We start from the raw sequence: 15,233 nt of genomic DNA, 5'->3' as shown, positions 1-15,233 counted from the left end.
AATATATTGTTTGGCAATAGGGATTTATCCAGTGTCTCCAACAAACATCAGCTTTGAATTTATTTAATTTTAACTATCTTTTCTATTGATAGCTAATACTTTTCTACATATACACCTCTGATTTGGAACAAACAGAAATGTGTTTTGTTTTGGATAATTAGGAGTATGTAAAGGATTTTAGAACTGAGATGGGAAAGTAGAAGGATTTGTTTGACTAGCATTTGGTATTTTTGGTGGCATTTAGAGTTTGGATGCTTATTAAAAGAGCCAACTGTATTCTGTAATTAAGTAATTGAAGTTGTCTTGGTTGTCCAATTTTTGTTGTTGATATTGGTAGGAATTTTTCTTCTTCCTTCCTTGGGCACTTTTGATATATCTTTGGATTAGACACAATGTAACAACTGCTTTCTCTTCAGTGACACCTTGTATTTCCTTCCTCTGCTTTTATTTAGGGGTTTTCTGAAGGTCTGCTCACTTTCTCAAGGTGTTCATAGTTCTGTGGGCCATGTTTTTTGATAGAGATGAACTCATTTGAGGCTTGTTATTGCACCACTGATGTTGGGGCAGTTTTGCAACAGACTTCAAGGGGAGCAGAATAAAATCATTTGCAAACCCATCATCTTGACACCTGAGACCCACACAAATTTATCAACTGTACTTGTACAATTACATATTCGTAGATTTTAAGGGAAAAAGAACCATTATGATCATCTAATTTGACCTCCTGCATAATACAGGCCATAGAATTTCCCCAGTAATTTCTGCATTAAATCTATAACTTCTGGTTGAACTAGAGCATATATTTTAAAAAGACATCCAGTCTTGATTTAAAGACTTCAAGTAATAGAATATCCATCACATCACTAAGTAAGTTCTTCCAACGGTTACTTACCCTCACTTTTCTTTGATAAGAAGTTCAATCTATTTAGCTTAAGTCACTTGTAAGGCAGATTTTCAAGGCCTTGAATCATTGTTTTTTGGGGTTGTTGTTTTTTTCTGAACACTTTAAAATTTTTCAACAAATCCCTTCTCTCTTCCCTTCAGGGGCTGGGCTTTCTTAATTTTGTTTCGTCTTTCAATACTGTTAGTGCAAATTACAGTAAGGAAAAGGCAAGGTCAAAAAACTGGGTTTTGCAGTTTCTCTAAGGTTGTGAGGAGTGGAATGGTGGCTGCCCTTCCCCAGTCTCTATCTCCACTTTGAAACCTCTTTGGTTGAGGTGGCAGCTTCATTATAAGCTACAGCCAATCAGACACGCCCAGTTCCAGGATCAGCTCTAGAGTTCTAAAGAGGGGCTGTTGGAGATCCCAACTGTCATCTCTGTGGATGGTGGACAGTTTAGTTGTCCAGTCCCTGCAGTGGAGCAGCCAGGGCAGGGCTTTCCAGCTTCCAGCCACTGCCTGCTGCCTACCCTCCCCTTCCCACCCAGCCGGCTGTCACCCACCCTCTCCTCCCCGCCATTGCCTGCAGCCTACTCTCCACATCCCTTTCCTGCTCTTGCCTTCACCTACCCTACCCTTCCCTTCCCTGCCAACACCTGCCACCAATCCCACCCTTCCCTCCATCGCCTGCCACCAATCCCACCCTTCCTTGCCATCGCCTGACACATACCCTACTCCTCCTGCCCAGCTGGCTGTCAGCCACCCTCCCCTCCTCTGCAGCCTACCCTCCATTTCCCTTCCCTGCCGTCACCTGCCACTAACCCTACCCTACCTTTCCATCGCCTGCCACCTACTCTACTCCTCCTGCCCAATCCTTCTCTTCCCTGCTGTCGCCCGCTGCCTGCCCTTCACTTCCCACCCAGCCAGCTATCACCCACCTTCTCCTGCCCTGTCACCTATCCTTTTCTTCCCTGCTATTGCCCACCACCTACCCTTCCAGAGAGGCAGCAGCCATCAGGTACGTGACAAATATCTGACTCCATATATTCAGTCTGAAAGTTTCTTTTGGCATTAGTTGCTGCTGGCTCAGGCTGTGCTGCACTTCCGCTCTCCAGACCAATAGAGCCCAACAAGCAGGGAAATATTGTCTAACTTCTTCATTCCGGTTATTCTAATAATCCGGCAACTCTCTTCTAGTACCCACTTCACGATACTTCCCTTTTGCTATCTTTCTGTCGATGAGCAAACAATACATTCTTCTGACCCTGCTCAACCCTTGAAGGGAGAGGTTAGAAACTCATACCTCTGGTTACTAAAAATCTGGCAACAGTGTGAATGAAACCTTGCCGTTAAGCATTTGTGATGAAGGTTTTAATAGCTGCTGCCACCTGTGGCACTGACCCAGTAAGTAACAACCATCAGGTAAGTAACAACAGAAAGATGGATTATTTCAGAATATAAATCTATATAATTCTTGAGGGTACAAAATGGCAGGTAAATAGAGACAAGGGCTATGTCTGCACTAGGTATACTGGTATATTATCCCAACATGCGGGGATTCTATCCTGGCAAGCAGGGACTCCAAAAAAAAATTGGGGGGTCATGGTGGATAATCAGCTAAACATGAACTTCCGATGTGATGCTGTAGCTAAAAGAGCTAATAAAATCCTGGGATGCTGAACAGAGAAAGGGAAGTGAAGCTAGACAAATTCAGACTGGAAATAAAGCATTAACGGTGAGAGTAATTCACAACTGGAACAGTTTACCGAGGGTTGTGGTGGGTTGTCCCCCACTGACAATTTTTAAATTAAAATTGGATTTTTTTTTTTTAAAGATTTTGCTCTAGGAATTATTTTGGGGAATTTCTCTGGCCTGTGTTATATAGGAAGTCATGTATGTAGGCTTCCATGCCGTTAGAGGAGCATGGCACTGTCCTCTATTCTAATGCATATAAATAGGACCCTACCAAATTCACAGTTCATTTTGGTCAATTTCACGGTCATAGGATTTAAAAATTGTAAATTTCATGATTTCAGCTATTTACATCTGAAATTTCATGTAATTGTAGGGGTCCTGACTCATAAAGCAGTTGTGGGGAGGTCACAAAGCTATTGTAGGGGGAGTTGCGGTACTGCTGCCCTTACTTCTGTGCTGCTGTTAGCAGCAGCACTGCCTTGAAAGCTGGGCAGCTGGAGAGTGGTGGCTGTTGGCTGGGTGCCCAAATCTGAAGGCAATGCCCCTCCAGCAGCAGTGCAGAAGTAAGGGTGGCAATATCATAGCATGCTGGGCTTAGAGAAGAGCTGGGCTCCACTCTCTGGCCGCCCAGCTCTAAAGGCAGCGCAGAAGTAAGGGTGGCAATACCATGCTCCCCCCCACCCCCAAATAACTTTGTGATCCCCCTGCAACACCTTTTTCGGCCAGGACCCTCAATTTGAGAAATGCTGGTCTCCTTCACGAAATCTGTATAGTAGGATAAAAGCACACAGAAAACCAGATTGCATGGTCTGCGACACGTTTTTCACTGCCCTGAATTTGGTAGAGCCCACATATAAACCCAGAAATGGTGTGGGAACAAATCACCTTCCTGTTCTAGTAAGGTTACTTGCCAACCTGGAAGAGGACAAACGGATACGAACAATTTTAAGCTTGTTTTTAAGGTTCTTGGTAAAAAGCAAAATTGAGCGATGATATTTAAAGTAAGGGAGGTTCACAGTCAGAGCACATTACAATGACTTAAAGCGGGTACGTTGCAACAGGCCAAGCCTTAAGGTTCCCTTTCCTGGCAGCAGCACTCGGTGTTTCCCTGGTCGGCTGGTGCTCTGGAGGTAGCAGGCCCAACAGTGAATACGCCCCCTGACTTCACCCTGCCCTGTGCCCTTCTTCCCGGCCCTCAGCCGCCTTGCCACCCTGCAGAGTCCTTGGTCCCCGTCAGGCCGCCAACTTCCTCCCGCCGCTCGCTCTCCCGGCTGCTGAGTCCTGCCCCCTCGCCTAGCTCCGCCCTCCGCTCACACTGTCCCAGGGCGCCGGGCTGATATCACGCCCGGGGTTTCCATCGGGCCGAGGGAGGGGGAGACTTGACTGTACTGAGCGGCTGTAGCGTGATGGCGGCGGCCGGGAGGACCTAACCAGCGGCGGCAGCGGCGCAGCGCGCACCCTGGTTCTCTCCCCCCCTCCCGGTTCGGGCTTCATTGTGCGAAGCGCCACGGGCCAGACCGCCGTGTAGGTCAGCGAGGGGCCCAGTGCGGCCGGCGGGGGAGAAGCGGCCCAGGCCCGGCGGCGGCGGCCGGAGTAGCCACCGAGCCCGGGCTGCAGGCAGCACTTTCCTCTCCACTGGGATAACGCCGTGTCCCGACCGCGCGGCGCTGGGGAGGCCCGGCCCGGCCGAGACACGCGCAGGTAGGAAGCGGCCTGCCCGGGCTCGGGGGGGCTCGTTAGTTTCTCGCAGGTCTGGAGCTGGACTCGCGGCGGCTGCCGGGGGCTGAGTGGGAAGAAGCCGGGAGTGGGGCCCTGTTTACCGCTTCCAGGCTGGGCGGGGGTGATGAGCGCGAGGGAGCTGGGCTCGCTGTGAGCGACGGGGGGCTGGGCTCGCTGGCTGCTGGTGGGGGAGCCGGCTGGGAGGTGGGAGCGCGGCCCTCGGGCTGCCTTGGCGATGTGAGGAGCGTGCAGTGCGGGGGCTGAGTCGGCCGGGGAGCCGTGGCCAAGAGCGGCGCCAGTGCAGGCCGCGCCGGCAGCGGGAAGCGTCCACGGAAAGGGAGGGAGACCGACCATTGCCTGGAGGGGGGCGGAGGCCGGGGCGGTTGTGACCTGGGCGCCCCTGGAGGGCGGGTGGTTGGGAAAGTAAGAGGCCGCTGCGTTTGGAGGATTACAGCCAGGGGGTCCCACAGCACAGCAGGGGAGGTGCATGGTGGGGAGAGGAAACTGCGGCCACCGGGGGCCGGGCGGGTAAATGTGGAAGCTGCTGAAGGCCGAATGACTGGGATGGGGCTGCCGGTGCGTGGCAGGGATGGCAGGGCCGAGGAGCCCGCGCCGCAGCGGGTGCTAGCCAGGCCCCCTAGCGGGCAGCTTTGTTGAACCACTAGACCCCCAGGGCTGTTATCGACAGGGGCGCTCCCACCGCAACAGCGCCTGGAAGTGCTGCGGCGACGGGCCGCCCCACGGACGCGCTTTGCCCCTTGTGAGCGGCCTGTTTGTCCCTGATTCCCAGTCGGGTTGGGCTTGTGACTGGGGCAGGATTATCGGGCTCCTTGGTGGCTCATACTCTCCGCCATGTCCTTTGTGTACTGGTCTGGATGAGAGACGATGATGCCTGTAGCAGTAGCCCGAGGAAATCCAAGCAGGAGAGATTCAGTCGGATCACTGTGGCCAAACGAGGAGGTGGAGGGACGGGCGAGCTGTGTCTGAAACCCTCGTCTCATTCGCAACCATTCAGTGCCTTCGGGGCACTCTTCATTCGCTGATTTGTTAGGAGGTTTATCCTTGTACTCCTGCTGTAGGACACTTACAGTGACCCCGGACGCTTTGGCTACTTGAATACACACACAGCTCTGATGATTGTGGTATGTGAAATACTGACCACTGATCTTGAGTTAGGTTTGTTATTGGATAACACTTGACAAGCATAACTTTTTAAATGTGTGGCAGTTAGGCTGGTTGATAGAGAAAATGTTATGCTTGAACCTGGAAATGCTTTTACAGTGTGTTTATAGTATTTCTTTAGTGATCTGATTATTGTTCCATCAATTGAAATAAAATACTTGTCTTTTTACCCAGTACTTGTTTAAAGTTTATAATGCAGTAGCGCTTAAAAGCCAAGTAGGTCTACATCACATTGTTCAGCCCTTGATTCATACAATAAATGACAGTGCCTGTCCCAAAATGTTGACCGGTAGTACCTTCTGACTTACTATAAATTAGAAAAATACTTTTATTTAGTTTCAGTTTGTGTTCTTTGTGTTTGTCACAGGACTTTCAGTTTAATAGTTCCTTTGTATAGCCAGTCATACTCTGTTCTTTGTGTGGGCCTTTCACAGAGCAATGGGAAAGAGAAATGTTCTTTAAACAGGAAAGTGTGATTACAAAACTATCAGCAATTTTGGGTAGCGCCAGAAACTACTTTTCACTTTTTTTAATTAAGTAGATTTCATATTTGATCCTTTGGAGTGTTAGTTTGTTAGGTCAGTTATCTTTAGCACCTTTAGAGGTTGTATGGAACCATGCAATATTTCAAATCATATTCTTAACACTTTTATATGTCTAACTCTGTTTTAGGTAATTTGGGAAAGGATCTTGAATCCCTTCGGTGAACAGTTGAACAAACAAGTCAGCTGTAAAACACGTGGAGTACAAGGAAGACTATAAAGGGAACTTTTAATATCCATCTCAAAGACTGAGTGGACTTACATTTTAAACTTCTGAATATTTACAATGAATGGGCACAGTGATGAGGAAAGCATAAGAAGCAGTAGTGGAGAATCAAGGTAAGCACTAATCGTTTCAAGTCTTTGCTATATTGTCTTGTTTGAAGACAGCTTGAATTTATAACTTTGTGGACAGCTGAAACTCTTTGTCATTGATGCAGAACATAGTTTTTAGGTCTCATTCTGTCCTCTTCCGATCCTTATATAATGCGTCAGCTTGGTTTCTTAATGCATGTTTTATAATAAGTATACAGTTTATTGGTATTTAGCCTGCGCTATGTGCATTTGGAAAAAAACAGCTTGCTTGGCATTATTTATTAACTGTCAGCATTGTTTCATAACAACTGTAGACCTTAGTAAAGGAAATTTATTTTAGTGTGTTAAATTAGTATTTAGGTAATATAGTTGGTCCAAGAGAAGAGCCTTTACTGTTTATAAAACCAATTTTTGTCTTGGCTAATAAATTTGAAGATGGAAAAATTTATTCAGAATATCAAATTAAACCTCGGATATTGGAAATTCCACCTATGCACTCAGATACCATGGTGATGGGTGCAGTATAAAAGCCCAACCTAACCTACAACAGGAGGTAGGTCTTCGATTTTGTTACGTAATCTGTAGTTTTCCTTAGTTGCTGAGCTATAAAACCTTCACCAGTGTGACATAACCAAGTAGCAAAATTATCTTCTCAAGTATGGCCATTGATTCGTTGGCGTTTTGAGTTATTTAACAATCTGTAATCTAGAAGTTACTAGTCTCGAACTTTGTTTTGGTGCGTGAGAATGTATATTGCTTTTAGTTGTTTAGAACAATGGTTCTCAAAGCTGGTCTGCCGCTTGTTCAGGGAAAGCCCCCTGGTGGACTGGGCTGGTTTGTTTACCTGCCGCGTCCACAGGTTCAGCTGATCGCAGCTCCCGCTGGTCATGGTTCGCTGCTCCAGGCCAATGGGGGCTGCAGACAGCGGCACGAGCTAAGGGATGTGCTGGCTGCCCTTCCCGCAGCCCCCATTGGCTTGGAGCGGCGAACCGCAGCCAGTGGGAGCCACGATCGGCCGAACCTGTGGACGCGGCAGGTAAACAAACCGGCCTGGCCTGCCATGGGGCTTTCCCTAAACAAGTAGTGGACTGTCTTTGACAACCACTGGTTTAGAAGGCATTCCTCTTGCTATAGGGAAATTTATTTAGTATAATACAGAACTTGTTTTCAAACCAAGCAAAACAGTCCTCATGGAACCTTAAAGACTATTTTTTGGTTTTCATAAATTGCAGTAGGAAAGATAAAACGTTGTGCGTATAATTTTTATGAATTTTGTAAATTTAAGGTCTCTCTGGATTTCCGATGTCTATAGTAGAAAATGCAACTTCCATCTAAAAGATTTTTTGCTTGGTTGCAGAGAATTTCAGCCAAATTGTGTTTTTTTTTTTTTACCATCTTTAGACTGAAACAGTTGTAAAGGAGGTATTAACTACCTCTTTTTTTCAATGGGATGTTAACTAGTTCTCATTTAAGCTTCAGTGTGTATATATTAACTATTTAGCTAATCAATTTAACAGAACCTCCCGGGTAATGTGTTTAAGCGCTATGGACAGAAATTAAAATTTTGTTATCCTACAAATGTGCTTGGTGTGGTGTCAACAGCTTTGTATGACTATAGGAAATTGAAAGATTACTATTTAATTAAAGTAATATAATGCATGCTGTACATGGGAGGGGACAAGACATACAAAAATGTATTTACACAGTAAATGTCATCATGCCTCTGTGTAATGAGAACTTCAGTTATACCTAGAACTAATAATGTATATGCATTTAAAATGACAAGTTTCAGATTTTTGTTTTAGTGCTTGATAATGATAAGGATTCACTCTAATGTTTCTGAAGGTTTACTTGATGAGTAGACAATTATCTTGCTTTTATTGGAAGCAGCAAGGCTGTGGAATTTCAGCTGCAGTTTAATACCATAATGTTGCACAAGTTCAGAGCTATGCTTATTTTCACTTTCTCGGGAAAAAAAGTGTCAACAAAGCTTGGCCTCCTGAATTTCAAAATGTTGTGAATCAAAATTCAAAAACTGTGGTTAACTTGTCTGGAACATCTCAAATGTTTTTGCAAATGTATGGGGTTGCATTGCCTACTTAAAAAGAAACACAAGTCACCCTAATTAAAGATAATGTAAGAAGAGAGATGCCTCATATCAAACTGAAACACTGTACCTGCTACATAATGTATATAGAATAGCAATCTATGTGTGCTTTCTTGTTTAAAAAAGGTAACATACATTTAAAATATTACTATTAAATAAGCTGTTACAAGTATTTCCAATAATCTGATTAAAAGTGCATATCAAGCAGAAATTCTAATATACTTAATCAGCTTGATTATTAACTGTGGAGTCAAATTTCACTCTGCATTTAAACACAGCTTGTTTAAATGTATTATTTATTAACCATATAGCCTAATAATTCATTAATAGAGCTTAAACAATCCACCTGCTTACTTGCAAGTTGCAAGCAGGAAGCTTTCCTTTGTGAATGATAGATACAGTATACATTTTCATTTTAAAAAAGTTCTGAGCGCTAGTTGTAAAGGTAATCTGAACTGAATGTAAATTCTACCAATACTGTCTAGCTAAAATCTAAACAAGGGTTCTTAAATGTATGGTCCACCCATGTAGTTTTGTTATACTGTAATTTTTTTCAGAGTCTCCAGAATCTAAGCTTTTTTAAAAGGGCATCTAATCCTCCTTGTTGCAGAGATAAGCTTCCAAATGTAACCAATGCAGTGATATCTGCATTCCGCCCGTAACCCAGAGATATGAACTCCCATGTTCCTTTAAATCTGACTAGAAGATCAGCATTAAAGCCTCATGATGACACTTCACTGTCAACATTAACTATTTAACCACAGATTATTTTAGTGGATAGAATCGTGGTGGGAATAGGACTGAAGCACACCGGGTAGGTAATTGGGAGTTGCTGCAGGGAAGGAAATGCAGAGAAAAGGACAGAGGAAGCACTCAAAGACAAGGAATGGGGAGAGAAACCACAAAGGGTATGCTACCTGCCGGATCCGCAGGCAGCGATTGATCCAGTGGAGATCGATTTATCGCGTCTAGTCTAGTCTAGTCTTAACAAGTACTCCTTTTCTTTTTGCGAAAACAGACTAACACGGCTGCTACTCTGAAACCTAGCAAGAAGTTGTTGCATATATGAAGCCCACAAAGATTGTTCCAGCAGCAGCCTGGTAATGGAGTTCTAGCTGTCTTCCATTCCCCTCTGTTAGGATGGGGAAGGAAGAAAGCGGGGATCTTGCTTATGAAGAGTGCAGATCTCCCTTACTTTTGTGTCCAGTCTCCACCCCATCCAGAGGCTGATTAAATTTATCATTTGGCTTTTCTATCCCTGTTCACCCATAGCAGCTGCCAGTTAGGAAAACTTTATTTTACCACTTGTGAAAAAAACATGCAACTTTTATGTTCATAGTCCAAGCATTTGCCAAATATTGCATGTGAACCTTGTCTATGGTAGCAGTCTTCGTGCTTATAATTTACCACTGGTGCTGGCAATGGTGGAAGCTGTAGGTTGGACAAGACTAAACATCCTATCATCTAACCCTGCTTTTTGTCATCCCAATGTTTTGTCATCCCATAATTGTTATGGAGACTTCTTTTATTTCTGCTTATTCCAGTATGTAAAGACAGTTTCACAGGATTATGGAATGTGTCCAGAGCAGTTAACAGTAGCGTCACAAATTGTTGTTCCTCTGAGTAGGAAGGAAGCATGAGCAGATAAATTCAGTAACAATAATACTGTCTTTGTGCAAATGGCCTTTGCTATAAAGAAGGAAAGAAACATTGTTTGAATCAGATGTTCTTGAAAAAGTTTTCCTTTGGGGAGTAATAGCTCTTTATGGGGGCTCAGCTACAATTGCCTGCTAGTTAGTGTCAAGAAAAGCTTAGTGAGCAAGTTAGCGCAGCCCCACTGGGGAAATTCATTACTGCGTTACCTACTCCTGAATTGCATAAGGATAGTAGCAACACTAATGGGTTGAACAGAGGGTTGCTGTGATCTGGTTTTCATTTTTCTGCTCTTACTGTGTGCTTCAGGTAGAACAGGGCAGGGATGCATTGAAGAGTGCATGGGGAGGGGGGGAAAAGAGAAGTGTCATTCTCCCTGCAAGTAGTCAAGAAGTGACCCTGGATAATGTTGTCCCTGAACCCTCTCTATGTGAACATTACATACACTTACTAACAGAGAACTAATTCTGCTAAATGAGATGCCCTGCTTAAATTCTACTTTAAAGCCAATCCATTCCCCTGACCCAAACTGGAAACACATTTTTTGGGGGAATGGGGGAAACAAAACACCTGTTACTAGGACAAGACCTTCTGTAGAATTCCAACACAAATCAGAAAGTAAAAGCAGTTTGTGACATCTTTTCATCAAAAGATTTAATATTTTAAAAAGACCCCTGGAAGAAGATGCTATAAATCTAAGGGCAACATATGGGCTTCATGGACCCTGTTGACTTTCACCACAGTCCTCCACATAGTGGGGAGATTCTTTCTCTGTTGCTTATATAACTTTAGTGTTTAAAGTGTGTTGGTGAGAATTAGTACCTCTGTTCAAAGAGCCTCTAAGTTTCAAGTGTCCTATCACAAGTTGTTTTGTTTTTGTTTTTACATTCCACTACAATAAAGCTAAATCAATGAGAAATTACCCATATGTCATCTGATGCCAGAGGGTTTTTTATTTATTTTTTTTTTAGGTTGGAAAAACTCAGACTGGGTATTTGAGATACAAAAGTTTGAAACAAAGTGAGTTTTTTCACTTCTGAGGTATTAGTAATGGTGGTAGCGGTAATGCTTATCTCAAACAACTAGAATTGGCCCTTCCAATTGTGTTTAATTGTGTTGGATTCAGTAAGGACTGGCATCACTGGCTAGTTTAGGAGTTTAATTTAGCTATTGCACAATGTATTCAGCTGCATTTGTTCTGATACAGGTAGTTTAATCCTGTGTAGGCATTATCTAACGCAGGGGTGGGCAAACTTTTTGGCCTGAGGGCCACATCAGGGTTGCAAAACTTTATGGAGGGCCAGGTAGGGAAGGCTGTGCCTCCGCAAACAGCCTATCCGCCCCCTCTCACTTCCCGCCCCGACTGTCCCCTCTGAACCCCCGACCCATCCAACTCCTCCCCCCCACCGCTCCTTGTCTCCTGCCCCTAACCACTCCCCAGGACCACACCTCCTATCCAACCCCTCTGCTCCTAGTCCCCTAACTGCCCCCCACCCCTAACCGCCACCCAGGACAACACTCCCATCCAAACCCCTGCTTCCCCTGACAGCCCCTCCTGAACTTCCGCTCCATCTAACCGCCCCCTGTCCGCCCTCTGGGACCTCCTGCCCCTTATCCAACCCCTCCCCACCCCCTTACTATGCCCCTCAGAGCAGCAGGAGCTCACAGCCACGCCACCGCCCTGCCCTCAGGAGGAGGGACAGCAGGGGAGGAGCCGGGGGCTAGCCTCGCTGGCCGGGAACCCAGGGCCCGAGCAGGACAGTCCCGCGGGCCATAGTTTTCCCACCTCTGATGTAACGGGTGTAAATTGTGGGCCATGGACTTCTTGTGGCCATCTTGGGAGCCGATACTCCTCTCTGTATACGGAAGGCCAGTGAATCTGATCAGAGTGGCAAATGGATGGCAAGGAGCCACATGGAGATAGAAGAGTTTAGTGGGTTGGGGTGATGGGAGATGGGAAGCACAAGAAGAGAGCCACATGGGGGTTTCATTGGTTTACATGGAAATGCTGTGGAATTTTTGAAGTATGTGGTTAAGAGTGGTAACAGAATTGGGAGGATCAACAGAGTAAGTGTTTCTGCATAGGAGCAAAGCAACAGATGCTCAGTACAGAAATTATTCATGCTGTCATACTTATTTTGGAAAAAGTTTAAGGTTGATCATTCTTATTGGTAACTTCAGAGGAATATGGCTTAAGGATACTGCTTTTTTTAACAGGTTTCAGAGTAGCAGCCGTGTTAGTCTGTATTCGCAAAAAGAAAAGGAGTACTTGTGGCACCTTAGAGACTAACAAATTTATTAGAGCATAAGCTTTCGTGAGCTACAGCTCACTTCATCAAATGCATCTGATGAAGTGAGCTGTAGCTCACGAAAGCTTATGCTCAAATAAATTTGTTAGTCTCTAAGGTGCCACAAGTACTCTACTGTTTTGTTCCCTTTGTGCCAGGATGCTAAATCTTACATTATGTACTTTCACAGAGATAAGCTAATTTAAAAACTCTCTTATGAAAAATTTTTTGATGAGCTTTCAATTTTTAAGCTGCATATGTCTACAAAATTTTGTCTATGAAATTATGTCAAAGTGGCGGCTCCATCATACTCGCATTACAGATTTCAGTTTAACAAGAATGTAGTAGCAGCTTACTTAGTCTGGCTATCGGTGTCTCAGCTCCCTCTGTTGATCCTCCTGAGGTCTCTAATAATAGCGCGGTCCTTGTCAAATACATTCTCCTTCTTGGGGTTCTAGTTTATTAAAATAACAGTTCAATGTGCATGAAAGTCAAAACCTGTTTTTCCCAGATCCTACGTTCTTCAGCCAATTGTTGTTTCTTTTGATTCTCACTCCTATCTGAATTCAGGCTGCCCCCAGCAGACCTGGCTTCTTGTCTCATACTCCTGTCAGGTGACCATTGCACTGAGTGGTAAACTAAGTCACGAGTGAGGCAGAGCCCAGGATTCTCAAAGGGTGAGCTCACCCTGTGACAAGGAGTTGAATCTCATTAAAATGGCAATTAAAAAAAAATGGAATGTAAACTGTGAATACTATTTATTTTTCATTATAGTTTGTTGAAAAATGTATCGATACAGAAAGAATAAGTTAAATCTGCCAACTTTTCACTGGATTGTCATGCTTTTCTTTATACCCCTTTTTTTGCAAGAAATCTAAACCACTCTGGGAAATGTTGTGTTTTCCACACTGTTGCTCCTCCTGCTGATTCTGAGACTATCAGTTATACATGCATAATGTTGTGAAAGGTTCTTTTCAAACATTGATCATGAAATTAACTTTTTAACTATACATTGTGAACTTGTGCACCAGGCCCCACTTGATGACATATCTGCTACATGGGGGGTGGGGATGGGAGGGAGAGACTCCCTCAAAAAGTATCAACCTCCCTGTGATGGGGTGAAGTAGGCCTAAAGGCCCCCTGCTGGAGGCCTCAGGATTCTGCCACGCACATCCCAGGAAAGGCGCAGTGGAGAGGTCCTCCAAGAAGCCTAGAGTGGTTGTGAGGAAGTCAGAGGGGCTGCTGGCATGGCCCATCCGGCCAGGAGGGCCCTATTAAAAAAAGGAGCTGCAGAACAGAGCAGTAGTTAGTAGCTACTTGAAGCCAGAGAAGAAACGACTGTGTGCTTGGCTGGAAAAAGCAGCAGGATCACAGACTGCTAAGTAGGGCAGGGACTAGGGAGTGAGAGGCTCCTGGCTGGCTGCTAGGACTGAGCCTAAGACTGTTTAAGCAGGGACATGGGGAGCATTAAGGGAGCTCCTGGCTGGCTGTGGGGACTGAATAGGGACTGAGCTCTGTGGATACAGCCCCATACCAGGGCCTGGACTACTTATTGAAAGAACACAGATCCACCTAACCATAGGGGGCACTTGTGAGAGGTGGGTGCCAACCCTTTAACTCCCCTTTAAGATTTATCTCAATCTGCCACGCTGTGCTCATCTAAGATTTTTACCTGGTGAGTTACTGGGTATTTATTAACATGAGTTAAGAACATGCTATTTTTCATGGAGAAGACTCATCCAGTGTCTGTACAAGCGGTGTCAGCTCTGTTGCAGTTATTTGCTTGGAGCAAGACTTGCCACTCTCTACCTTGCATCAGGACTGAAAACAGTGGCTTTGCAGCTGACCCATTGCTATTTGTCCTCCCTGCGTAGTCCCACAGTGCCCCTGAAACTTTGTGCATTGCTTACGTCTCTTGTGCTCTTGGTCACTTTTTTGTTTTGAGTTCCTGTTTAATAAAGTGCAGTGCATGCATCTTTAGGTTTTTATTTAAAAATAAATAAATAAAGAATATCTTTATCAGTGCTGATGCAATTTAATTTTTCAGAATAATTGTTTTTATGTATCAAAAATGTTCATTTGCTTGGCTCACACTTTTAAAAAAAAGTTTGTATAATACCTCTCCAAAGAATTGCAATTTCTGTGAGCCCATACTTTAGGCAACTGGAAGAGGCACTTAAAGTGTACAGTTACTAAGCTGTTGTCCAACAATTAGTGACAGCAGATGCTTGGTTGCCCACTTCCCACACAGCTGTCATTAACAGTTCCTTCTTCCTATAGTAGCTTAATGTGTCAGTGAAGAGCACGAAGAACTTCTGGGGTGGGTGGACACACTCCAATATCCCTTCCTTTCCCTGTATACCTTTGGGTTCTTAGTTTCTCTTAATGGGGTGGGTGGCCCTCTGATGTGAGACAGTGGAATATGAGGGAAGAGGAAACGAAGATGGAACAAATGAAAGGGATATTTAGAAGAGGTAATGTAACATAGGACAGAGTAAGAGGAAGAAAACATAATGTGGAGGTAAATGTGAAATGGCAGAAAAAGAAACAAAAATAAATTAATATATGATTTAATGGTAACGGAAGAATAGAATGGAGGGTGGAGAAAACATACAACTTCTGACTCATCACTTTTATTTATGCTACAGCATACTGATACTTAAAGTTCCTTCTCTTGGGTTTAATTCCCCCTTTGCAAATTAGAGTGAAGCACTGCTACAGAAATTTAACAGAGCACAACTAACTGTTTGTTTCAAAATTTAAAAAAAACACCAAACCCCTGTATTATATGAACCCCACCTTAAACCTGTTTTACTGAAATTCAGCTCACACAGGGTAGGATGTTTACCTTTC

General features: G+C 44.4%; 1 protein-coding gene across 2 annotated transcripts in view; it reads left to right on the top strand.

Moving 5' to 3' along the window:
• Window positions 1-4,131: 4,131 nt before the first annotated feature.
• Window positions 4,132-15,233, top strand: part of CHD1 (chromodomain helicase DNA binding protein 1) — an 82,872-nt gene continuing 71,770 nt past the window's right edge. The window contains exons 1-3 of one of the 2 annotated variants that reach the window (XM_038401992.2): window positions 4,132-4,275; window positions 5,373-5,435; window positions 6,148-6,356. In XM_038401992.2, the coding sequence (XP_038257920.1) occupies window positions 6,304-6,356 (53 nt within the window). In that variant the 5' untranslated portion in view covers window positions 4,132-4,275; window positions 5,373-5,435; window positions 6,148-6,303. The remainder of the gene's footprint in view (window positions 4,276-5,372; window positions 5,436-6,147; window positions 6,357-15,233) is intronic. The other variant, XM_038401994.2, reaches the window with a different exon arrangement.

This window comes from Dermochelys coriacea, chromosome 5, assembly GCF_009764565.3.
Source record: "Dermochelys coriacea isolate rDerCor1 chromosome 5, rDerCor1.pri.v4, whole genome shotgun sequence".
NCBI classification, from domain to species: Eukaryota; Metazoa; Chordata; order Testudines; family Dermochelyidae; genus Dermochelys; species Dermochelys coriacea.
The sequence above is the reverse complement of the archived record's forward strand: the minus strand, read 5'-3'. Positions and strand labels throughout refer to the sequence as shown.